Here is a 26,290-nt window from a genome sequence, read left to right as displayed (position 1 = left end):
GGCAGAGGTTGTGAAAACCTTCGTGGACTTTGATGTCAGTGTGGGGAAAACAGGTATTTAAACTCTACCTAAAATCAAACTAAAATAACAAGGTTACGAATGATTTCACTGTAGTTTACTTCTGCTCGTTAGCAGGGTGAACTGTTAGATTTTGTGCCCAGTCAATTATCTTAAGCACTAAGAAAAGGCGGGGCAGGAGCGCCGGCTCATTGGTTAAAAGTGCTAGCTATTCTTAGGCAAGCGCAGGTTCAACTCCCAGCACACTCATGGGGTCACAGTCACCTGCAATTCTAGCCTCAGGGGACATGACACCCTCCTTCTAGCCTCTGAGGACCCTGCATGCAAATGCATAGGAAATAACAACAATAAATCTTTAAAAAGAAAGAAACAGTAAGGCCGGGGCTTATGCCCTCACCACGTCTAGGAGGCTCGAGAGACGCAGCATATTCATAGTTTGGAACCTAGTCTCTGAGTCCTAGAGCAGGATCAGAGTTAAAGCGGCCCAAACATCTAGCAGGCAGGTTGAAAACGACGCTGGCAGCGTGTGCTCTGAGGGATAAGCAGCTCTGGTATAGACTCTGAAGACGGCCCTGCGGCACAGCCATGCGCACAGTCAGGGACTGAGTAGAGCAGGCAGGGGACACATTTGTGCACCTTTGTCTTCCGACATAAGCAGAAGTTGAGCTGGGGTTCAGTCTTATTTAGGTGTTCAGACATCTTTCATGTAATTCATATTAAATCACGTCCTCTCGACATTTGAGAAAACTGTTGTTTTTACCTTCTGCACAGGAGCGTGACAATCAGGCCCCACTGCTGTGTGACTCTCAGCTGGGGTGTGCTCCATAGCGAGGCCACTCAAGAATTGTCTGGAATCACCTAGAAGCACAAACTCTTTAGATAGGCATAACGGAAACACTTCAGGGTACTTATCTGGAGTTTAATTTTCTTTTTTCCTTCCATGTCAGATATCCTAAAAATAAAATAGCCAGCTATAGTGGGGCACATTCCAACATCAGATATCATAAAAATAACCAGCTATAGTGGCACACTTCCACCTTTAACCCGACAGTCAAGAGGCTGAGGTAGGAGGGTCTAAGTTCAGGGTCAGCGGGTTCTACTTATAAGATCCTGATTAAGAAAAAAGAGAAACAAAGTAATTAAACACACACACATGTGCATGTACACATACATATATGAAATAAAATGACTAAGTTTTCTTTGCATCGCTATATATTAGTCTTTGGATTATGCTATAAAAGTAAGCATTTCTCACTTGAAGGTGACCTTTGTTTTTTGTTTTGTTTTGTTGGTTTTTCCAGACAGGGTTTCTCTGTGTAGCCTTGGCTGTCCTGGACTCTCTTTGAAGATGGGGCTGGCCTCGAACTCACAGCGATCCTCCTGCCTCTGCCTCCCTAGTGCTGGGATTACAGATGTGAGCCACCACATCCTTCTTGTTTTTTATGTTTTGTTTTTGTTTTTGTCCTTTTTCGAACCATGAAGGAGAGCTGACATCATGGTTGACACACCACAGTGTTAACTAGGCCTGGTCTCATGGTATGGAATTCTCTACTTTGTAGACTGGTTCTAGCTCCAGAGGTAGATCTGGATTAGGCTAAGCTACTCATAAAAAAGTCTGCCTTCCCCCTGCAAAGTCCAAAAGAACAGGCTAGTAAAGGCTTTCATGGAGGCAAAGTGTGACACTGTCTCACTAGCCAGTGAAGGAGTAAAGATGGGACAGGACAGGGCATCCTATAATGCCAACCTACCACGCAAAACATACCAACAGGCACAACAGTGGTGTGACCGCAGTGGGGTAACCTACAGCTTCCTGACTGGATCTGAGGCCTGCTCCACAGGAGGAAGTCATGCCTGGCAGCGTGAACGTGATCAAAAGCTCATGGCTGAGGATATCAAAGGCCACAGAGGAGAAGCTGTCTGTGGGCCTTTGTCTGTAGGTGGAAGAGACGCCCCCTCCCCGTAAGCCTCCTGCTTGGAAATAGGCAGGCGTTCCCCCTGCTAGCAACAGCCCACAAGACCAAAATGTGTAAAAGGCTAGCTCCTTGCAGGGGCCCTCCAAAGCAAACCGTACAGACTTTAGGCCAAAAGGAGTCAAAAGCTGGCTCTTTGCAGAAACGCTTATCAAAGCTGCCCTGGAGACAAGCCCCCTGAAGTGTCCTGGGTGTGGAGCCTACAACTCAGATACCTTTGGTTTAAAAACCCAGATGTCTGAGGTGGGGCGCTCACTCCCTGTTTCTCCTTCCATAGCTTCCTGTCCTTGTCTTTCTTTTATCATTAAGCTTAGCGAGTTAAAATCTAGCTCTTTGACTCTTGACTGTCTTTATTTTAACCAAGTGCAGTCCGTTACCTGGTCACTTCCAAGCCCGAGGCTCCCTTCCCCCCACGGGAAGGGACACGACCCCCATTGTCTCAACCCCGCTAAGGTCAAGGCCACCCACACTTCCTCAAGCTAAAGCTCCCTCACTGTCCAGAGGCCTTCCTCCTGACTGGTTCTCCCGACAGAGCATTCCTCAGCTAGCCTCCAGAAGGCTGAAGAAAACTCTGTGACCAGATTCCCAGCCCAGCCTCCTGGAGGAAGGAGCCACCCCTACTGACATTTTGTTAAGTGATCATGTGGTCTTGGCGTTGATGGTCATAGCTGTGTGGTTTCAGCCTCCCCTGAGGCTGGGGGGGGGGGGGGACACGACACGGGATTACGGGACGGGATGACACAGGGATGGGGAGGAGTGCTGTGCAGGGCTGTCTTCTAGACATGCAGACGCTGAATCCAGGAGCTCACAGTGATTGAACAAAAGCTTCACCAGATCAAGCCAGCCAGCATTTCAGCCAGGCCCTCCCTAGCTGAAGAGCTCTCGGCTGGTGGCAGCCCTGTGCATGGAGTTGTATTTGTTTGGTAATGTGGCTACTGATGGGTTGCCCACGCTCTGGTGGATGGCCACAGCAGTATGCCCCCCAGAGCACGCTGAAGGACGCAGTGGATTTTTTAATAGAGGAAGAAGACAAGAGGGGCTGGAGGGGGACACACAGGGGCCAGATACATTTGTGCAAAGAACAACAGAAAAAGCAAAGATTACCCTCAATCAGTGTACAGCCCATTTTTCCTCAGCCTTTTCCATACCATGACCGCTAGAGAATAGTGCAGGCACCCAGCACACCAGGTAAACAGGGAGGCCGTGCTAAGCACCTCACAGGGAACAGTGCAGGCACCCAGCACACCAGGTAAACAGGGAGGCCATGCTAAGCACCTCACAGGGAACAGTGCAGGCACCCAGCACACCAGGTAAACAGGGAGGCCGTGCTAAGCACATAATTTTGGAAGGAGCATCAGTACTTGTTCAGCAAGCCTGGGTAGAAAGCTCTGGAATTAAAGGAAAAGCAGCTCGCTGGAGAGCAGTGGCACACACCTGTTTTCCCAGCACTTGGGACATTAAGGTAGAAGGATTGTGAGTTTGACACTAAAGTGGGCTACAACCCCATCTCAAAAGAAAACAAGCGTTAAGAATGTCTTTAAAGGCAGTCATCCAAAAAGGTAAGGGACGTCCAGGGAGGGAGGTCAGCCAAGAGGATGGGCCGCAGCAAGGGCCGACGCTGAGAGACGATTTCATGAAAGTGGCCACTGACACATCAAGCATACGAAACTCCTCGCTCTCTGTTCCATGTCTGCTTCCTTGAGCCAGCCTGAGCCACCCTGCGCCAGCCACCTGTAGCCACCGCACATGTGCAGTCCTCAGTTTACCTGTCAAGCCTTTAGCTCCCTCTTTCTCCCTGCCACTTACTTCACTCCCCACACAACTGTAACACCTTGTCCTTGTCATCCCCGTCTGCTCTCTGAGCTCTGTCCCTCAGCCTCCCTGCCGCAGGCAGTTCGATGCCCCAGCACGGTCCCCGCTCAGCCTCCATCAGCTGCCCACTAGCTATGCCCTCACCACCACGCCCAAAGCATTTTGGTTGCCAGGTTCTCTGTGATCTGCCCTTGCTGACCTGTTCATACTTATTTCTACATTCCTGTTAACCAAACCAGAGCTCTAGTCCTGTTGAGGTTTGTTTCCTAAAAGCCTTCCCACATTCTGTTCTTCCATTTGGAATGCCAGCCCTGGGTGTCTAAGGGAAGTCTTTTACCTCCACAGCTCAGCTCCGGTGACGTCCACCTGCCGTCCTCGTCCTCCTTGTCCCTCCAGCGCTGCCCTCGCTCAGCTGACTTTTACCTGATTGTCTCTGCTTTCGCTAGTTCTGCCCCTTCTCTGATTTACCTTTTTATTTCCATGATAATTCACATTCATTTGACAGTTCACTGTCTGTTTTTAACAGCTGGATATAATTTGATGATGATGTTTATGATATGGGCAAAGGATAGACTATAATAATAATTTTTGTTATTCTGTATGGCAAAATTTTCAACTTAATGAGATTAAAAATTCATGTGGAGATGTCAGAGAGGGTTTTAAAAAGTTAATATTAAAATATTTTTTCAACAAGAAATTTCCAGAACAAAACTGTTAATCTCTCAATGTGGTGGTGGCAAGCCTTTAATCCCTTCACACATAGGCCAGAGACAAGTGAGCTTGAGGCCAGTCTGGTTTACATACTGAATTCTAGGCCAGCCTGAGCTACATAGTGAAGACTTGTCCCCTCAAAATTTGGTAATCAGTTAAATTTAAGGTAATTTTAAAGCAAAAATTGATTTACATTGAAATTAAGCTCTAGAAAAGTAAACTTCCTAGTTTTAGTTTCTACACATCTACAATTTCCTTTCCCTCGGGCATACTGCCACCTACAGCTAACGTCCTTACAATAACATACCTAGAGAGACCAACTGCCTCACTCACCACCCACAACAGGGTCACTGCCTGGCTAGTTAGCTTTCTTATACATCCCAAGAGTACCTACATAGGGAATGGCTCTGCCCACTGTGGCTGGGCCCTCCTGTACTAATTAACAACTGGGGCAGTCCGACATAGACACGCCCAGAGGCCATTGTGATTTAGGCAGCTCCTCAATCCAGGCTTTGCTCTCCGATGGCTCTAGGCTATTCTTTTGAATGAAAGAAGTAACTCTGCGACTGCTTTAGAAACGCGCTATGTTTGTGTTAGAGACCCCAGCTATTTCTCATGTCCTCACTGAAGCAAACAGCCAGCGTGCACCAGCTCTCAGCTTATAGAATCCTGCTTCCTACAAAAGCTCTTCCCCAATCTATGTTCTCTCTGATTTCCATTTCCTTCTCCCCAAGAATGAGCTGTAACTTGGGTTACAGACAAAGCAGAATAGCACAGAGGCTCGCACTGGAAGGAACCACAGAGAATCAAAAGCCGTGTGCGCCGCCCAGTCATCCCAGGGCACACAGTGAGTTCAAGGAGAGTCTGGAATGCATGTGACTCTGACTCAAAAGCAAAACAGAAAAAAACCCTACTTTGTTTCCCCAACACCACTGCACTTTTCCCACATAGGTATTAGAGCAGCATTTATCAAAGAAGCTTAAAATGGTGCTGGATTTGGGTAGCACAAGAGATTTTTCATCATCTATATACTCAAAGAAACTGAGTGTAAATCATATACATATAATGAGTGCTTGCACAGTTTCCAATAGTGTGCTTCAGTACCAAGTCCCCCCTGGACCTGGGTCATTCAGCGATTCTTGGATGGGTAGCGCTGACAATGCCCTTTATGCTCACACATGTGGCCTTAGGAGCTCAGCTCTCAGCCACACTGGCTTACTTGTGCTTCTTACCTGAAAGAGCCTGTGTGTGCACACATTCCATGTTCTCCATGGCCTGCGCTGACACATGGTAGCCATTCATCTCTTGGGAGTGCTTTCCTGGTGCTCCCCATGGTGCTAGAGCCTGCTGAGCAAGAGGAGGCTCAGCAGAGGCTCTGCCTTCCACAGAGGACTGTATCTGCTAGCAAAGACCAGTTATTCCTCAGGGTTCTAACCACACAAGAGAACACAGACTCACAATGCTTTAACGACACCACTTCAAAATGCATGGCCTAAGTCACCAGGGCCTGCTAGGAGAGACCCTGCAGATGAGGAACCAAGGTTCAAACAGAGTAAATAGTTTGCTGGACACCTGTCGCCTCACATCTCCAGACCCCTGAGGGCTGTTCTCCTGGTTTTGGTTTACAGCTTCTGCACAGGCCTCTGCTCTGTACACTGAGGCGGCCTCACTGTAGTTATGACACTGAGGCTGAGCTGTAGTCATGACACTGAGGCTGAGCTGTAGTCATGACACTGAGGCTGAGCTGTAGTCATGACACTGAGGCTGAGCTGAAGGCTCCAGAATTCATTCCACTTAGCCACTCACTCACCCTACAGAACGGTCATACCTTGGTAGAGGAGGAAGCAAGTCATCTGTGTAGGCAGCATCCTTTAGAGGAAGCCTTTGAGTGCCTACCTAATGACTGGAAATGGTGACACTTTAATGTGAACAAATTAAAATGAGACTTTTTAATTTTCTTTTTGAGTCGCTCACTTTATAACTCAGTCTAGATCAAACCTGTGGTTCTCCTTCCTCTGCTTCCTCAGTGCTGACAGTATTTATGTGCATAATCATGATCTTCACCCCTCACAATGTTTTAAAGTCACTACCACAGCAGCCGTTCCAGCGCACACACAGTCACTACCACAGCAGCCGTTCCAGCGCACACACAGTCACTACCACAGCAGCCGTTCCAGCGCGCACACAGTCACTACCACAGCAGCCGTTCCAGCGCGCACACTGTCACTACCACAGCAGCCGTTCCAGCGCGCACACAGTCACTACCACAGCAGCCGTTCCAGCGCGCACACAGTCACTACCACAGCAGCCGTTCCAGCGCGCACACTGTCACTACCACAGCAGCCGTTCCAGCGCGCACACAGTCACTACCACAGCAGCCGTTCCAGCGCGCACACAGTCACTACCACAGCAGCCGTTCCAGCGCGCACACAGTCACTACCACAGCAGCCGTTCCAGCGCGCACACAGTCACTACCACAGCAGCCGTTCCAGCGCGCACACAGTCACTACCACAGCAGCCGTTCCAGCGCGCACACTGTCACTACCACAGCAGCCGTTCCAGCGCGCACACAGTCACTACCACAGCAGCCGTTCCAGCGCGCACACAGTCACTACCACAGCAGCCGTTCCAGCGCGCACACAGTCACTACCACAGCAGCCGTTCCAGCGCGCACACAGTCACTACCACAGCAGCCGTTCCAGCGCGCACACTGTCACTACCACAGCAGCCGTTCCAGCGCGCACACAGTCACTACCACAGCAGCCGTTCCAGCGCGCACACAGTCACTACCACAGCAGCCGTTCCAGCGCGCACACTGTCACTACCACAGCAGCCGTTCCAGCGCGCACACAGTCACTACCACAGCAGCCGTTCCAGCGCGCACACAGTCACTACCACAGCAGCCGTTCCAGCGCGCACACAGTCACTACCACAGCAGCCGTTCCAGCGCGCACACAGTCACTACCACAGCAGCCGTTCCAGCGCGCACACTGTCACTACCACAGCAGCCGTTCCAGCGCACACACAGTCACTACCACAGCAGCCGTTCCAGCGCGCACACAGTCACTACCACAGCAGCCGTTCCAGCGCGCACACTGTCACTACCACAGCAGCCGTTCCAGCGCGCACACAGTCACTACCACAGCAGCCGTTCCAGCGCGCACACAGTCACTACCACAGCAGCCGTTCCAGCGCGCACACAGTCACTACCACAGCAGCCGTTCCAGCGCGCACACAGTCACTACCACAGCAGCCGTTCCAGCGCGCACACTGTCACTACCACAGCAGCCGTTCCAGCGCGCACACAGTCACTACCACAGCAGCCGTTCCAGCGCGCACACAGTCACTACCACAGCAGCCGTTCCAGCGCGCACACAGTCACTACCACAGCAGCCGTTCCAGCGCACACACAGTCACTACCACAGCAGCCGTTCCAGCGCACACACGGTCACTACCACGGCAGCCGTTCCAGCGCACACACGGTCACTACCACGGCAGCCGTTCCAGCGCACACACGGTCACTACCACGGCAGCCGTTCCAGCGCACACACGGTCACTACCACGGCAGCCGTTCCAGCGCACACACGGTCACTACCATGGCAGCCGTTCCAGCGCACACACGGTCACTACCACGGCAGCCGTTCCAGCGCACACACGGTCACTACCACGGCAGCCGTTCCAGCGCGCACACAGTCACTACCACGGCAGCCGTTCCAGCGCGCACACTGTCACTACCACAGCAGCCGTTCCAGCGCACACACAGTCACTACCACAGCAGCCGTTCCAGTGCGCACACACGGTCACTACCACAGCAGCCGTTCCAGCGCGCACACTGTCACTACCACAGCAGCCGTTCCAGCGCGCACACAGTCACTACCACGGCAGCCGTTCCAGTGCGCACACAGTCAGTACCACAGCAGCCGTTCCAGCGCGCACACTGTCACTACCACAGCAGCCGTTCCAGTGCGCACACGGTCACTACCACAGCAGCCGTTCCAGTGTACACACTGTCACTACCACAGCAGCCGTCCCAGTGTACACACTGTCACTACCACAGCAGCCGTTCCAGCGCGCACACTGTCACTACCACAGCAGCCGTTCCAGTGCACACACAGTCACTACCACAGCAGCCGTTCCAGTGTACACACTGTCACTACCACAGCAGCTGTTCCAGTGCACACACAGTCAGTACCACAGCAGCTGTTCCAGCGCACACACAGTCAGTACCACAGCAGCTGGTCCAGCGCACACACAGTCAGTACCACAGCAGCTGGTCCAGCACACACACAGTTTTTAGTGCCGAGGTTGAAGATTTAGCTTACCTTTATACTCTCTTTTGGTGGCAAATCATTCTGCTTTACACCAGTAAATTTAGGAGATATTTCTGAAAATGTATATAGATAATTATTTCAACATTTCTAAGTGTTAAAAAAAAACCTACCAAGTTACAACTGTCCCATATTATAAGTGAAGTGGCATGAAGTAAGAACCTGCCAGGGGACTCTGCCCCTGCTCACGGGACAGCAGTCCAAAGGCACACATCTTCAGGTAGACAAAAGATTAAGTCCAGGAGCTCTGTTATAACGTGACCATGGTTGGTAATGTTTGCATATTTAAAAAATACTAGCAGAGAGGCTTTTAAGTGTTTCAACACAGAAAACGTGTATGACAGGTATGGTAATGTTATTGATGCATACATATATCAAAAACATGCTAGATACCCTAAATATATCTTATTAATTTTTAGTGAAAGAAATAAAATAATACCATTGGGGCTCATAGGAAAAAAAGAAAGGAGCTTCCTTTAAAGGAATTCCTCTAGCCAGGTGTGGCGGTGCATGCCTTTAATCCCAGCACTTGGGAAGCAGAGGCAGGTGGATCGCTTTAAGTATGAGGCCAGCCTGATCTACAAAGTGATTCCAGGACAGCCAAGGCTACACAGAGAAACCCTGTCTCGAGAAAAAAAAAAAAAAGAATTCCTCTAATATCAACCTCTGATAGTCACAGATTCTGCCCTACTTAAATTAGCCCACTTGTATTTAATTGGGAAAATATATTTTCCCCAAACTTCTTTGTTTATGAAGGACTAAATATCCATTCAGAAATTCCACTTTGGATTATGTTCAGGTTAAAAAAAAAATCCAAGTGTGCCCCTTCACTGTAAGGAACTCCAGTAAGAGTTTAAAGAGAAAGTCACAAAACAGAGCTCAAGCTTTCAGACACTGGTACCAATTTACACCAGCTAAGTAGCCATGAATGCAGCTGTACTACGCTTAGCTAAAAATCGCTGAGAACCAACCCCAAGAGAAACACACTTAACTGTGAAGGTACGGAGGAAGCATTTGTTCTAAGGAAATATCTGATATCCTTGCTAAACTACAAGATTCATCTAATCACTAACCTCTACTTGAAAATTACTTGGCAGTTTTGACTGGATGAGAACAAACAGGTTTTCTTTTCTGTGTGTTTTGGGACAGTGTCTCATATGGCCCAGGATGGCTTCAAACTTGGTATGTCTGAGAGAGACCTCGTCATCACACCTGGCTTGCACTGATGCTGGGATGGTACTCAGGGCTGTGTGCACACTTCTCAAGTGAGCACTCTGTCCCTGCAGGGCCCCCGGGGACCAGCAGGCTTTCCAGGGCCTCCTTTACCTGCAGAAAGGTCTGTTCAGCCGACGCTGGCTGTAGACGTAACTATAAACAGCCCTTCCCGCCTGTCATTTCCTGACAAGGTTCCTTTCTGTTTACTGTACACAGTCTGTGGTCCATCCCTAGCACAGGCCTTGCTCACCGGTGAAGTGGTACCCTGGTAGTTACAGCCTCGACCTACTGCTCCAAGTCAGCTGTCAAGAATCACCTCAACAGTATTTGATTCAAGCTCAGGGGTACCAGGCTGGGCAATACCAAATATTATTCAAACTTAAAACATTCTAATTTTAATAATTACCTTCTGCCTCCTGAAATGCCATCAGTTTCCACTGGATGAATTACTGTTCTTTTCTCTCTTAAAATATTTGATGCTGGACACTGTTAAATTGCTAAATGGCACTCAAAGCTGCACTTTAATTTAAAGAATTCAAGTATTTAAAATGACACGAACCAGTATCACTCAGCCAAAATTGATTTTAGTGTTGGGGTTGGGTAGAGGGGTGAATGGGAGAAGCTGAACACACAGGGTAGAGATCCAGGGGTCCTTCATACTTAAAGGAGAAACTACAGTTTCAGCTTTGAACAAAAAACAAAAACATATTTCATTAATATAATAATACACATGTCTATTAATCTATTTTAGTTATTCAAACATGCACCTAAACTACAATATCCTACAATAGTGAATACCTTAGTGAAATTGAAATATAATATACCACATCAGTATTCGACTAAGAAAAACCAAAGACCCTCTCCTCAGTCTTATGACATATGGAACTAATGCTTAGGCTTATAAAAATTAGAATCTCAAGAGCTGGAGACACTAGCAAAAGGCAAAGAATTTTAACTAGAAATTTCAAAATTACCTAGTACATATAGTATGTTTAACACTATACTATAGCATCTTTAATACGTAAATGCTTTGCAGACCATGAATGGGGACTAATGAGAGCCGATGGCTCAGCACTTTGTTCCTTGGTCTAACCCATAAGCCAGGGCCTCCCTAAAGCATGGTGAAGCATAACTGTGCTTCTGGTTTGGGGAATTATAAGCATACATGCACATTTGTGCTATTAAGCTTAACACCATATTTCAACTAGAAATAAGGAGCAAGCAGGTTTGGGAGGCGCCAGCTGAGCTGACAACAGTCGTGACCACGTGTCTATGAACAACTAGCCTCTCTGGGGCCTCAGACAATGACACGCCTAATTGAGAAGTGCACACTGTGCCATGCACATGAGACACAGATCAAATGCATACGATGTATGTTGTATTTGAATTTCATATCTGTCAAAAGCTCAATTTAAAAATTTAGCTATAAGGCTTTTATTCTAAACATCACAAAAAGCTCACTAGGGTTAAATGAAATAGCTGGAGTTGGCAGAGTCAGCAAAAAGGGAAGAGGTATCTATTTACCTATCAACGCCTGAGCCAATACTCCAGAGATGCCAAACGTCACCAGAAAGCCAGTTTGCAATAAAATCCCAAGAGGCTGAACATGAATTGAAACCCACAACACAAAACCAGAGTGTGATGCGACACACAGAATCCAGTCATGTCCCACTCTAAAAGTCCACAGAAGTGACTGGACTCTGTGTGGCAGCTGTGTCTTAACTCTACAGAGCCAGCGGGCCCAGACCACACTCTGGTGGCCTGTAAACACTCAAAATCTGTCCTATTCTAGGCAATCTGGCCCTTCAGGAGCCTTTGGCTATGCTCCTTGTTCTGTTTGGTGGTTTCTTTAACATTAAGAACAGACCAGTCATAAACACTTGTTCCTTTTACAAAGGATCTTTCAACTTGAGTTAGAAGGAGGAAAGCCACTAAAGGACAACTGCAGTTAATCTCAAACACGATAGCACCTTAGAAGCCTCAAAATTTAATTATTTCATATGTATGGCTATTTGCCAGTATATATACATATGCGTGTGACACGTGAGCTGGTGCCTGCAGAGGCCAGAAGAGGGCATCAGATCCCTGGAGTTACAGACAGCTGTAAGGCACATGTGGGTGCTGGGAACTGAACCCAGGTCCTGTGGAAGGGCAGCCAGTGCTCTCAGCTGCTGAGCCATCCTTGTAGCTGCATCGGCCCTAAATCCTCGTTCATTTTCAAGACTGTGCATAACTGTCTCCCTCATCCATCCCGATTCAGACATAGTGTTATAAAAAGCTTTTAGGACATTCTAAAGCAGCCAAGGGTGAGGCACAGCAGTACAATCTATTTCTCCAAGAAGACCTCACTTGTACAGAAAAAATTAAAAATGCAGGGAAAAGAATGGCTATCACAGGTCCCAACCTCAACATGGGCCTCAGTGTGTGTACCTGTCCTTATCTGACTGTTCCAAGCCTGGACCCTTGGCGTTTCTTCCTCACCCTTCTAGTCCTTTGAATCAGAAGATTTTAGGTGAGAAATTGAACCTGTACTTTTGTAGAAGGCCCTGATGATGGGGAAGTGATCAATTACTTTATTCCTACTTTGAAGTCACTGCCAAAGGGGAACTAATGCTGCTACTGTGGTGCTGCTTTGAGTCAGCTGTACGTCAGCCGTGTTAAACAGTGTCAAACAGTCTCCCTCACACCCAGGGTTAAACATGCCTCAAACAGTCTCCCCCACACTCAGGGTTAAACATGCCTCACACAGTCTCCCTCACACCCAGGGTTAAACATGCCTCAAACAGTCTCCCCCACACTCAGGGTTAAACATGCCTCACACAGTCTCCCTCACACCCAGGGTTAAACATGCCTCAAACAGTCTCCCCCACACTCAGGGTTAAACATGCCTCAAACAGTCTCCCCCACACTCAGGGTTAAACATGCCTCAAACAGTCTCCCCCACACTCAGGGTTAAACATGCCTCACACAGTCTCCCTCACACCCAGGGTTAAACATGCCTCAAACAGTCTCCCTCACACTCAGGGTTAAACATGCCTCAAACAGTCTCCCCCACACTCAAGGTTAAACATGCCTCACACAGTCTCCCCCACACCCAGGGTTAAACATGCCTCAAACAGTCTCCCTCACACCCAGGGTTAAACATGCCTCAGTCTCCCCCACACTCAGGGTTAAACATGCCTCACACAGTCTCCCTCACACCCAGGGTTAAACATGCCTCAAACAGTCTCCCTCACACCCAGGGTTAAACATGCCTCAAACAGTCTCCCCCACACCCAGGGTTAAACATGCCTCAAACAGTCTCCCCCGCACCCAGGGTTAAACATGCCTCAAACAGTCTCCCTCACACCCAGGGTTAAACATGCCTCAGTCTCCCTCACACTCAGGGTTAAACATGCCTCACACAGTCTCCCTCACACTCAGGGTTTGAGCTTACTCACTTGAGTACTTTCTCAGAACATCTCCTGTGAGGTTCCAGTCAGAAGCACTAGTACTTTACTTAATTGAGTCTCCTGAGGCTCTGCTGGCCTGGAACTCGCTCTGTGTCTAAGGATGACCACTGCCCTCAGAACCCAGGGATGAGGGTCAGAAGTTTTCAGTCACTGGGTCTGGCTGGTGAGCTGTAGGGTTGATATCTCAATCATTTGGTTATGTTCCTCTTTATCATGTCACCCAAAAGTAGAGCAGCCAGCACAGGCTGTGCCAGAATCAATTTGATTTTTAAGCCTATTTTATCTCATGAATCTTACACTTTATATGTATGATTGATCTATATACATCTATATGTCAGTCATACACGCACACACACATACACACGCACACACGCACACACACGCACACATTTATTTTTTTTCTTCGAGACAAGGTTTCTCAGAGTATCCCTGGCTGTCTTGGACTCTCTTTGTAGACCAGGCTGGCCTCGAACTCACAGCAGTCTGCCTGCCTCTGCCTCCCTGAGCACTGGGATTACAGGCATGCACACCATGCCCAGCTTTACACTTGATATTTTGACAGATATGAAATATAAATGTAAAGGTTTTATATTTATATAAATGTTTAATAAATGTTCTTGATTTATCTGTACATGAGTGTTTGTTGATGTTGATGTCATTCAAAAAGCACATTTAAGTGATCCAATCACAATGCAATTTACAATGAAAACTACTTTTGCCTACTGGTCCTCATACACATTATAGAAATATTTGGGATTTCATTAGGAACTCTACCTTGAAAGAGATTTAATATCTTGCTTGAAATTATAATTAAATGCACTTCTTAGACTTTTCACCAAGACTTTCCTTGGAGATCTGTACTTTACTGTGTACTTGTTCTTGTTTAACCAAGTAAAAAAGTGAGTATCTTAAAAAAAAAAAAAAAAAAAAAAAAAAGGACAAACTGAAGGTTCAGAATAACGGGCAGTAGCTGTCTGGGTGATTCAGAGTGAACAGTTCTAAAGCGACCTAGGACATGGACATCGATGTGGCTTTCAGTATTACCTGTGGGGGAGGGGCTAGGTTTATGCTAATTAGACCCAAGCTATGGTCACTGGAGAGGAGGGAGCCTCAACTGAGAAAATATCGCTCTTAGCATCAGGCTGTAGGCAATCCTGTAGGATACTTTCTCAGTTAGTGGTGCATCTGGGAAGGCCCCGCCCATTGTGGGTGGAGCCATCCCTGGGCCGGTGGTCCTCGGTTCTATAAGAAAGGAGGCTGAGGATGACATGGGGAGCAAGCTAGTAAGCAGCACCCTCCATGGCCTCTGCCTGGGCTCCTGCCATTAGGTTCCTGCCCTGTGCAAGTTCCTGTCCTGACTTCCTTCCGTGTTGAACAGTGCTGGGACTTTGGGTAAGGAAGCCATTTAATGTTCACACAGGCCCACACACATGCACACAGGCCCACACGCATGCAATACACATATGCACACAGGCCCACACGCATGCACATACACATACTCACATGGCCCACATACATGCACACACGCACACAGGCACACAGGCCCACATGCATGCACACATACATACTCACACAGGCCCACACACATGCACACACGCACACATGCCCACAGGCATGCACGCATGCATAGAAGAGGCCATTGGGAAGAGGAAGGGGATGAGCAGGAACGGGAGGGGACAAAAGGCAGTGTTGAGCATAATCCCAACAGCTACATGCATGACAATGTCATAATAAACCCATTATTAAATAAAATTAACATATGCTAATATAATTTGAACAAATCCAAAAAGGTGGATAAATAAAAAAAATAAGAATTAGCTTTTTAATAACAAAGTATATATGTCAGCAAAGCTTTCAGAAACGTTGTGCCTATTGCCCAGGCTCTCAGGATAATGGCATCCAACTCCATCCAGTGTAAACAAGTCACAAAGCCTTACTGATTCTTTCAGTTACTTTTTGTTTTTTTGAGAACAGGCTTCATTACCAGTCCGCGCTGGCCTTGAACTCACAGTATTCAAGCCTCGGCTCCCTGAATGCTGGATTACAAATATGTGCCACTATGGTTAGCTTCATTCTTTTTTTTTTTTTTTTTTTTTTTTTGGTTTTCCAAGACAGGGCTTCTCTGTGTAGCCTTGGCTGTCCTAGACTCGCTTTGTAGGCCAGGCTGGCCTCGAACTCACAGCGATCCGCCTGCCTCTGCCTCCCGAGTGCTGGGTGTTACCACACCCAGCGTGCTTAGCTTGATTCTTATTAGAAGTTGTCCACCAAACAATGCAAGTTGGCAACATGTTTGTCATCTAGTGCTTTAAACTGTTGTGTGCATAATCAATACAGAGGTGTTTTGATTTTTTTTTTAACTGTATTGATGTGTGGTCTGACTTATTTTTCTCTGCAATTTATAATCCTCAAAAAATTTTTATTGTTATTCTCAGGGAACTAAAAATATTCTTAGTTTACACACTAGAAATTAAGAAGCCTAACACTATCTTAAAGCATGTAGTACTGGTATTGAAGTATTTAGTTAGTATCATTATTAAATATTAACTATAATATTAAAGTATTAAAAGATCCTATACTTCACTTGCTTACTGAAGGCAAAGATGTAATGTTCCTCCATTTTAGACTTTGAAATTTATAATACACTTATACAGGGTTTCCCCCAATAAAGTACATAAATTTTATGTTAGAAAATAATTACATCCTCAAGGATAAATGACCAGCCAAGTATGGCAACACGTGTCTGTGATTCCAGCATCCGGGGGCTGTGAGAGAAAGCACAAGAGTGAGTCACCCTGGGCTACACACTGAGACTCCAACTCAAGCCGCAGCAAGAGAATTTACGGTGCAACTGCAAAGACAATCTGGTCTCTGGAACAAGTCAACACTATTCATAAGATGGTCTGAAAATAAATAATGATAATAAAACACAGAGCTGAGGACACACAAAGCGCAATGGTCAAACCGCTTCCCTGGTATCGTGTGTAAAATGCTGGCTTCGGTCTTCAGTACTGAGAGAGGGAGAACAATTGTTGCTTTTGTTTTAATAATATATATATTTTAAAAGTGTCTAGACCAGTCTATAGATGCAGGCCTATGATGTACTGCTTACAGGTCTATGATGTACTGCTTGGGGTCATAAGTGTAACTTGGATTTTTTTCCCCCAGTATTGTTTTATGGTTAGAAGTCAAAATCAAGAAATATTTCATAATAAGAACTTTACATGATTTTAAAATGTTTTATCATGACAAATTCTAACCAAAGTAAAAATTCCGTTGAATTTTATAAAATTGTTCTGTGAGTTCAAGAATAGCCTGGGCTCCAGAGAAAGTTCCAGACCAGCTCAGGGAACAGCTCAGTGCCAGAGCACCGGCCTTGTATACGCACATGCCTTGGTCTCTACTACCATGGAACAAAAGCAAAACTCCCTGAGAACATTAACCACAAATGCTAGTTGTAAGATGTGAATTCAACAATGTTTTAAGATAAGAATTCTGAGATTAGATTGTTCTGTTAAAATCAGAAAAAAAGCCATTATACTGTCTTAAGAACATATAGCTAATAATAAGCATTTTCTTTTCTTCAAGTCACATAGTAGAATATCCCCTCAAGCAAGCGTTGGTGTGGCTCAGCACAGCTGCTGGGCGGCAGGGGCAGAAGTCTGCTGAGTTCAAGTCCATTCTGGCCTAAAAGTAAGGCCAGGCTACATAATGAGCAAAAAAAAGTAAAAAGGAAGGAAGGAAGGTAGGTATTTTAAATATTAAGGTACTATACTGAAAAAATATACATGTTTTTTCTAGCACTCAAAGCACTTATTATTCAAACTAACAGACTAATAATTCTATCCTACAAATAAAAGACAAAGTGCTCTAACTTATTAGGTCACAAATGCTTTATTGGGTGAAATCACAACTGTTAATTACAATTTAAAATACTAAATGCAACTTGGATTTTTTCCAGTATTGTTTTATGCTTAGAAGTCAAATATAAGAAATACTTCATAATAAGAGCTCTAAATGAGTTTTAAAATGTATTAGAATAACAAATTCTAACCAAAGTAAAAATTTTTTGAATTATACAAAATCATTCACCACTATGTATTCAGAAATGTGAAAACCAAATGCAGCAATTAGCTCCACAGAAAAGCGAAGGAAACCAGAGCTGCTGTAAGCCAGCAGACCCTGACTAGGGTGTCCTCGTAAACAGCAACTCCTCTACCTGGAGTTTCTGTGGGCTTCTTTTAATAATAATAATAATAATAATAATAATAATAATAATAATAAAGAAAAAGGGAGAGAGAGAGAAAAAAAGAACTGAATCTCACAAGAAACATCTCATTTATAATAAAGCACATTTTAGGGAAGAAAGTGCCCTGTGTTCTGTGTTTGCTGCTTGTTTAAAACGGAACACCATTGATGGGGTGGGCAGTGATCACAGGCCAGCTATAAAACTAGCAATGGAAAAACAAAGAAAACATGAGTGACCTGGTTTAATACAACTGACAAACTGTACAAGAGAATATGGTACTTTCATCTATTTTTTTGTATAGATAAAAGAGAATAAACTATAGCCAAGAAACAGATAAATTGAAAAAATACGCTCTACAAATTCTGGGATGAGTGGCTTCTTAATTCAAACCAGAAAACAGTTCAACTCAGAAAGCAGTGTCCAAACAGGACACACTTTACAGTATTGGTGACTTGGAGTACCCTGGGAACACACTGAGGCGTCCCAAATAAAGTTTTCAGTATCTAAAAAGAAGTGAAAGCAGCACTCTCTGGTTTTAAATCTAGTGTCTCCTGGGAGACCTCCCTCCTGCTGAGCACCCTGGCACCCCCGCACCCTGCCTGCCATGTACCCCCACACCCCAGCACCCCACCTGCTGAGCACCCCGCACCCCAGCACCCCTCCTGCTGAGCACCCTGGCACCCCTGCACCCTGGCACCCCACCTGCTGAGCACCCTGGCACCCCGCATGCTGAGCACCCCAGCACCCCGCCTGCTGAGCACCTTGGCACCCCCGCACCCCGCCTGCTGAGCACCCCAGCACCCCACCTGCTGAGCACCCTGGCACCCCCGCACCCCGGCACCCCACCTGCTGAGCACCCCCGCACCCCACCTGCTGAGCACCCCGGCACCCCACCTGCTGAGCACCCCGGCACCCCACCTGCTGAGCACCCCGGCACCCCACCTGCTGAGCACCCCGGCACCCCTCCTGCTGAGCACCCTGGCACCCCACCTGCTGAGCACCCCGGCACCCCACCTGCTGAGCACCCCGGCACCCCTCCTGCTGAGCACCCTGGCACCCCACCTGCTGAGCACCCCCGCACCCCACCTGCTGAGCACCCCGGCACCCCTCCTGCTGAGCACCCTGGCACTCCCGCACCCCACCTGCTGAGCACCCCAGCACCCCGCCTGCTGAGCACCCCGGCACCCCACCTGCTGAGCACCCCAGCACCCCGCCTGCTGAGCACCCCGGCACCCCACCTGCTGAGCATCCCCGCACCCCGGCACCTGTCTCCTCCGCACCCCCCCACCGCGGCAGGCGCCCAGGGCCAGCTAACCTGCTTCCGAGTCGCTGCTGTCGGAGGAGCTGGAGCCGCTGCTGCTGCTGGCGGACCCCGAGCTGCTGCTGCCGCTGCTCCTGCTGCAGCTGCTGCTGTCGCTCAGGCGGGACCCGCTCGCCAGCTCCGAGGGCTGCGGCGGCAGCGGCGGCGGCGGCGGGGGCGGGCGGGGCAGGCGGGGCAGGCGGGGCGGCCGGGGCGGCAGCTTCTCCGCTGTAAAACAGGGGGCGTTAGCCGGGCCGTCGTGGGTCACGGGCGGCGCTGGCAAACCGCCACCTACCCTTTGCTGGACGCTTCGCTTGTCGTTTCCTGTACTTCAGCTGGTTGTTCACGTCCAGCAGCCGCCTCTCCAGCTCCAGCTTCTTTTGAGAATGGAGCTCTTCCTTCGACTTGAAGACCTTCTTGGCTGTGAGAGGAGGGGGACCGTGAGTGCAGGGCGGGGCCAGGGGCGGGATGGGGCGGGGCCAGGGTCGGGATGGGGCGGGACCAAGGACGGGATGGGGCGGGGTCAGGGTCGGGATGGGGCGGGCCCAGGATCGGTGGGGCGGGGCCTACCTTGGGGCTTCAGCGAGCGCTTCTTCAGACAAGCCAGGACATACTTCTCCAGTTCTCTAAGTGTTGATGCCTTCAGAGTCTCAAAGTCGATCTCGATCTCGTCCGGGTTGGAGTTTCGCAGGGAAGGCTCCCTTGACTGTATGATATGAACTATGCGCCCAAGCTTGTCTCCAGGGAGTTTGTTTATGTCCAGACTCAGCTGCCTTTTCTCGTTGTAGTTCATGGGCTTCGCGTTGTCTTCCTCTTCAGATTTCAAAAGTGGCTTCTTCTTCTTTGTTTGGCTGTAACAAAACTATATATATAAGTTTCATCTTTTCAACATGTTTTTATTGATTATTTGGGAACTTCATACAACGCACCCGGATCACATTCGCGTTTGTTTCATCTTAATCAACTGCACCCAATCCAGGACGTTATAGGCAAAATACAGTCTTTCACAGAGCTAGCCTGCTGGCGGGATTCCTTCCCCGGCATGTACTTACTTGCTCTTAGGCGTCTCCTTTTGTTTCATTTGCTTAGGCTTTTTCTTTGTGTTTTCCTCTCTGCTGTTAACCTTTTTCCTCTTTGGTACCCTTTTACATTTTTCATTCTTTTTCCTTAGCTTACGAAACGGAGCCTGGGACAGAACTTGCAACTGCTGATGAACAGCATTAAGCTGGGAAAGGGGAAAAATAAGCAAAAGCCTTTAAAGATCTAAGTCACTAAAGACAATAGAAAAACACAGTACTCCAAACTCCACGCCCACCCGGTGGGAAACTCACGTCATACTTTTATTTCCTTCAGGGTTTTGCCTCACTTTTAGAAGCTCAGTGTTATGAAGGGCATACATAAAACTTCAAACACTATCTCATGTTCAGCCCAAAAACTTATCATCTAAAATTTGTTCAGGAGAGCTCAAAACATAGCTCAATACCACAGTACTTGCCTAGCCTGGAAATGGTCCTAGATTCGAACCTAGCATCCCAAATAAGTAAATACATTAAGTTTGTATAGTAATAAAGTTATACAGCCCAAGAACAGTCAACGTGTGTGTGTGTGTGGTGTGTGTGTGTGTGTGTGTAGGGTCACACATGTGTAGGTGCCTGGGAGGTCCCTTCGATCTTGTTGGAGCTGGAGTTACAGGTAGTTGTGAGTAACCTGACACAAAGGCTAGAAACTGAACTCAGGTCATGTGGAAGAACAGCCAATGATCGTAACTGCTAAACCATTTCTCCAGCCTCAGTCTTCGTCCATGACCTCAGAAAAAGTTATTATTTTATCACAGAAAGCAGCAAGTGATCTCGTTTATACAACACACCAGATATTGCCATAAATCACTTCATTAAGAATCAATCACTAAGACCAGGAATGCAAATAACAGAATTGTAAATAATCCTGAGGCGTCTATGCACACCAACAATTCTATCACCTGAGAGGTAGAGGCAGAAGGTCAGAGGTTCATGACAAGCCAGTTCACATGGGACAGTTTCAAAGAAGAGGAGGAAGAGGAGGAGGAGGAGGAGGAGGAAGAGGAGGAGGAGGAGGAGATAGTGGCTCTAGAATTGTGTAGCACACAGATATTTGAGTAGAAAATATTAAACATGGCAAATATGCCAAAAAGTAACTAAAGCTATAGATATTAGGTGACATAAATACAACAGCTGTAAATCTAGGACTTCGTCACATCCTGGCAGCCCCGGGACCATCAACACTCGCATTGTACACGGCCACCTGCTCCTGAAGCTTGGCAAGGTGCTGCGCTCTCTCGTCCTCAGGATCTTCAGATGAGCAGTCTCCGGAGGAGGCCTCGCTGCTGCCCTCTCTGCTGAGGGCTCTGGCACTGTTGGTTGTGAAGTGATAAGCACATATGCTCTCAAACGGCTCATCGGGAAGCTTGGCAAAATGCACTTCAAAAACATCCTATAATGGAAGATTAGCCTGTTCACTTTTCTTTTCTTTTCTTTTCTTTTTTTTTTTTTTAAGACAGAGTTTCACCATGTCTAAGCTGGCCTGGAATTCACTATGTGGCCCAAGGTGGTCTGGAACTCCTACGCACCCCAGACTGCTGGGATTGTAGGCATGCGCCCCCTGGCCTGGTTTTCTCCATTTCTGATTTAATGCAACAAGAACACATCTAAGAGCACGCATGGGCATATGGGGCAGACGTCCTTAAGACGTACCAGAAGCAGCCCCAGATGCCACGCTGCCTGCCTGCCTCAGCCCGTTTCCTCCGTACTCCTCAGCAGTATCAGCCTTCGTTCAAGGGCTGCGTGGCTACGGAAAGCCATGTCATACATAGTCTGCCTTTCAGTGACTTAAGACTGGGCCCTTCCCTAAGCAGGGCAGGAGCTCAATCAATCCTATCAGGAACCTACTGCCCTCTTCTCACTAACAACTCCTCAATTTCTTCCTCAGAGTAGGCAACTTCATTTAATAATATGTTTCAAAAGGTTACAACTGAAAGGACAAACCTCCGCAGGTTAGTGAGTAATTTATAAATTATTTAGTACTATTTAAGGACAGAGGTATCATCTGTTTCTTGAATTATGGTTCAGAAAAACGTACATCATGGCCAGAGGAAAGCACCCAGAGAGCGACGGCCTTACCTGAAGCATTCGAGCCATCGCCACCACCTCATGGTCTGGAGAGTTGTACTTGTAGCAATTCATAAACATCAATCTGACGTCCGCAGCGAATTCATATGCATCCTTATATTCCTGGTTGTCCATTTTCCCCTGAGTTAAGGAAAAATTAGAAGGATTCACAAACAACTGAAGTCAATCCACACAAAACAATTTAAATGCACAGCGAAGTGGAGAAAATACCACAGAGGAAACACTTTCAGCTCTGGGGGAGGGTGATGGCCTACAACTTTGCCTCTGTGAGTGTTGGGAGAATAAAAAAAAAAAACAAAAAACAAAAACAAACTAGAACTCATTCCCAAGAGCAGAAGAACTTTAGAAATTCATAAATGGGCTGAAAAATGTGGAGATACAGGTGGGCAACACAGCAAGAAGAAGCCAAGCCACACACACAGGCCCAGCAGGGCGGTTCCCTGGCTGAAGGAGAGGAAGCAGATGCTACATCTAAAAGACAGACCAGACTGGGAGGGCTCTACGCACAGGACAAACCCACAGCTCCCGCCGGCCTCAAATCCAGCTGTGGCCCTTGCTGAGGCAGCAACCTTTTAGGCAGGAGGGGTCGGCTGTGAGAGAGACATCTCTTGGCTCAGAGGGCTATGGCCTAGGTGCCACTGGAGCCTGACATCCCCAAGGTGAGAGACAAGTCTAGGAAGCAGTTACAGACACAGACAGACATGATATTGACAAACTAAAAAGTACAAGTGATGGGAGACTTGACTGGGCAGGGAAGGAGAGAGGATGTTAGCCCTGCCTAGGCACCTGGAGAAGAAGTAGCAGGAGCTGCTTCCCTGAGCCTGACACTGATGGGCAGACTGTGGAGACACCTATCTGCCATGAGGTTCACGTGTCTGGTCCAAGAACTGCAGCTTCCGGGGGTTAACCTGCCGTCTGCACCACATTCCCCAGCAGGGGACGGATGTTTGTGGATTTGGGGATGGAGGGCAGGGCTGCCTTTGCAGACTTCAGCACTGTTCGCTTTGCCTCCTCCCAGTGTACGTGGAAGGCCCAGAACATCAGCTGCCCCAGGGGCCAGGAACTGAGGAGTTTCCAGAGAGTAGGAGAACCTGCCCAGTCACAGGCTACTGCGACCCCTGACACACTGAAGTGAGGGGCAGCCCTGCTGGACATGAGGCAGGAGTCCGATGTAGTCAGCTGACCTGTGCATAACCTTAGCCATCTCCAATCTCCAAGGGTCAAGAAAGATGGCAATACTCTGTTCTCTTCTTGCTCGGCCTCTCCCCAGCCTGTGTGTGTGAGATGAATCTCTTATGGAGGTCAGAGAGCAGCCACAAGAGTGAGCTTCCCCCCGGCTCTCTCGGTCCCAGGGGACAAACTCAGGTTGTCAGGCCCGATTACAAGTTCACCTGCTGAGGCATCCGCTATGTCTACGAGTTCTTTAATTTTTAAGAAAAGTTCCCATTTTTAAAATTCATTTTTATACAAACTATCTAATTTGCTGCCTTTAAAAAAATTACTAGTCCCCCCTTTTCTCTTTTCTCCTAATATGCTCCCAGTAGGATTGATCTTAACTGATACAAACATACATAAAGTACATATATACATATAACATATGCATTATATCTATCTTTTATGTAATTTTCTATTTTCCTCATTTAAATAACCTCATTAATTTTTTTGTTATTGAATAATTTTTTCCATTTTTATTTATTCCATTTATTATCTCTACTAATATATATTTTCTTCTTTCAGACTTTTCTTCTCCTCTCCTGTTCCTTCTCTTTTATTCTTTTTTATTCTATTTTCCCTCTTCCTCTGCTCCCTTCAAACGTCTCACTCATCAGCTATTTTGGAGGGGGCGTGTTGGTTCTTGTTTTCCTAGACAGGGTTTCTCTGTGTATTCTTCCTTGCCTGTCCTGGACTTGCGTTGTAGACCAGGCTGGCCTCAAACTCACAGTGATCCACCTGCCTCTGACTCCTGAGTGCTGGGATTACAGGCGTGCGCCACTGTGCTCATCAGCTATTTTTATATTCACTCATTTTTCACTTTGGCGCTCTACATTAGCTTTGCCATTTTCAGTTTTCCAACTATTAGTGATCTTTAGTCAATTTTCACTATATTTCTGTATCTCGTGGTTAAAAGTTGTTTTCTCCTGCCGCAGGAGTGTGGAGAATCAAGCCTTAAAGTGCAGAGTATTCACTAAGAAAAAAGCCCAAATCAAACTGGGAGAGGTGTGAGACAGACAGATGTACAAACGTGACACACAGAAGCACATATTCTCACAAAGCCATGAGGAAGCACTGAGACGCTGAAGGGAGTAGGGCAGTGCATGGAGGTTTCAATAGTTTACTACTAAAAGTCACTAGTGAGCTTATAGAAGAGTCAACAACAGGAGGACAAAGGAAAGGGGATCACAGGCCTGGAGGGGAAGGCCAGAAAGTCAGGAAAAAGTAAAACGGATGAGGAATCCACATGATCATGGAGAGGAAGGCCTTGGACAAAGCTCAACCTTCTTCCATGGAACGCTCCCTGAGGACACAAGGAGAAGGCGACACGCCAACACTGAGGACACCAGGAGAGGGGCGACATGCCAACGCTCCCTGAGGACACCAGGAGAGGGGCGACATGCCAACACTGAGGACACCAGGAGAGGAGCGACACGCCAATGCTCCATGAGGACACCAGGAGCGGGGCGACACGCCAACACTGAGGATTTGTATACAGCAAACTTACAACCAGCTTTATGGTACATGGGGACTGACGTCAGGGACAAGGCGAGGGAGCCTCTCTCTTCACTCCTATTCAGTATAGAATTTGAGTCTCAGCTGGAGCAGTAAGAGCAGAGTATCAGTGGGTACGAGCAGGAGAGGAAGGGGCAGGCTATCCACATGACCGCACACGCAGAGGACCCTAGAGGACCCATTAGAAAACCTCCAGGCCTGATGAACACTGTGTGCGAGGACACAGACGTGACGACGTACAACACCAGCTGCTTCTCTAGCACATCGATAATGAACTTACAGAGAAACCGCGCGCGTGTGTGTGTGTGTGTGTGTGTGCACACGCACGCATGCACATGTGTGTATGTGCACATGTGTGCGCACGTGTGTGCGCATGTGTATGTGCATGTGTGTGTGTGCATGTGCAATCCCACTTCAAAACACAACTAGAAAATGCATTCGGAAAAAAAGTACAGCTCTGTAAAAAAAAAAAAAAACAGTAATTGATCATTTGAGTTGTGTGGTATTCAGAGACACTCTATGCAGGGATGGAAGGCCGGCCACACCCTAGACCACTGGGAGGAGGATTCGTCTAGGTAGCGTCTCGCCATACACATACACATGGACAAAACAAAACCCTCACATCACTTAAAAGAAACAGACTGGTGAATTTAACAGGCAGTTCTTAGAGGAAGAAATGCAATTGGCCAATAAATATTTGAAAGTGTTCAATATCCTTATCCATCTTAGGAAGTAAAAATAAAAACTACGTGGATTTTCTATCTTACCCTAGTCAGAATGGCTAATATCAAGAAAACAAACAGTATGTACTGTAAGAGACACAAGCAAATAGCAACCCACACATTCCTGGTAGGGATGTAAGTTAGTATAGGCTCTGGCTTTAGAAATGACGAGAGAGAACTGCCACAAATGGTCCAGCATGTGCGTGCGTCTGCAGAGACATGTGCACGTTCAGGGTTACTGTTATTCCGTGCGTGACACACAAGATGTGAAACTGCCTGAGATGCTCATCAGCAGATGACTGATAAAAATGTTGCACACACATAATAGAATTTTATTCAGCTCTAAAGAAGAATAAATTGTAAATTTTGTAGGAAAATGGACAGAACTGGAGATTATGCTAAGTGAAACAAGACAGATTCAGATAGACAGACATCCTGTATTTTCTTATACGAGGAATCTAGATTTAAATTTGTGCATATATACACACATATGTACAATGTGAAAACAGAAAGTGTTCTAAAGAGAGGAGCAGGAAGGAGCCAATAAGAGGAAATGGAATAAATGTTATATGAAAGAAGGAAGGTCCTATTTCTGGCAATAAAAGGGATGAGCAAACAGAAGCCA

The 26,290-nt window shown here is 47.2% G+C and overlaps 1 protein-coding gene across 5 annotated transcripts in view; it reads right to left on the bottom strand.

The window, feature by feature from the left end:
- The window catches only part of BRDT (bromodomain testis associated), a 62,178-nt gene that overhangs the window by 5,876 nt on the left and 30,012 nt on the right, over nucleotides 1-26,290 (bottom strand). For 3 of the 5 annotated variants that reach the window (XM_084758039.1, XM_084758040.1, XM_084758041.1), the window contains exons 7-15: nucleotides 22,208-22,336; nucleotides 21,333-21,521; nucleotides 20,105-20,277; nucleotides 19,623-19,903; nucleotides 19,348-19,473; nucleotides 19,068-19,280; nucleotides 8,834-8,895; nucleotides 5,744-5,912; nucleotides 779-876 (exon numbers count right to left, since the gene is read on the bottom strand). In XM_084758039.1, the coding sequence (XP_084614165.1) occupies nucleotides 779-876; nucleotides 5,744-5,912; nucleotides 8,834-8,895; nucleotides 19,068-19,280; nucleotides 19,348-19,473; nucleotides 19,623-19,903; nucleotides 20,105-20,277; nucleotides 21,333-21,521; nucleotides 22,208-22,336 (1,440 nt within the window). The remainder of the gene's footprint in view (nucleotides 1-778; nucleotides 877-5,743; nucleotides 5,913-8,833; nucleotides 8,896-19,067; nucleotides 19,281-19,347; nucleotides 19,474-19,622; nucleotides 19,904-20,104; nucleotides 20,278-21,332; nucleotides 21,522-22,207; nucleotides 22,337-26,290) is intronic. The other 2 variants (XM_084758042.1, XM_084758043.1) reach the window with 2 other exon arrangements.

Source organism: Acomys minous (genome assembly GCF_964271855.1).
Source record: "Acomys minous genome assembly, chromosome: 15".
Taxonomy (NCBI): Eukaryota; Metazoa; Chordata; class Mammalia; order Rodentia; family Muridae; genus Acomys; species Acomys minous.
The sequence above is the reverse complement of the archived record's forward strand: the minus strand, read 5'-3'. Positions and strand labels throughout refer to the sequence as shown.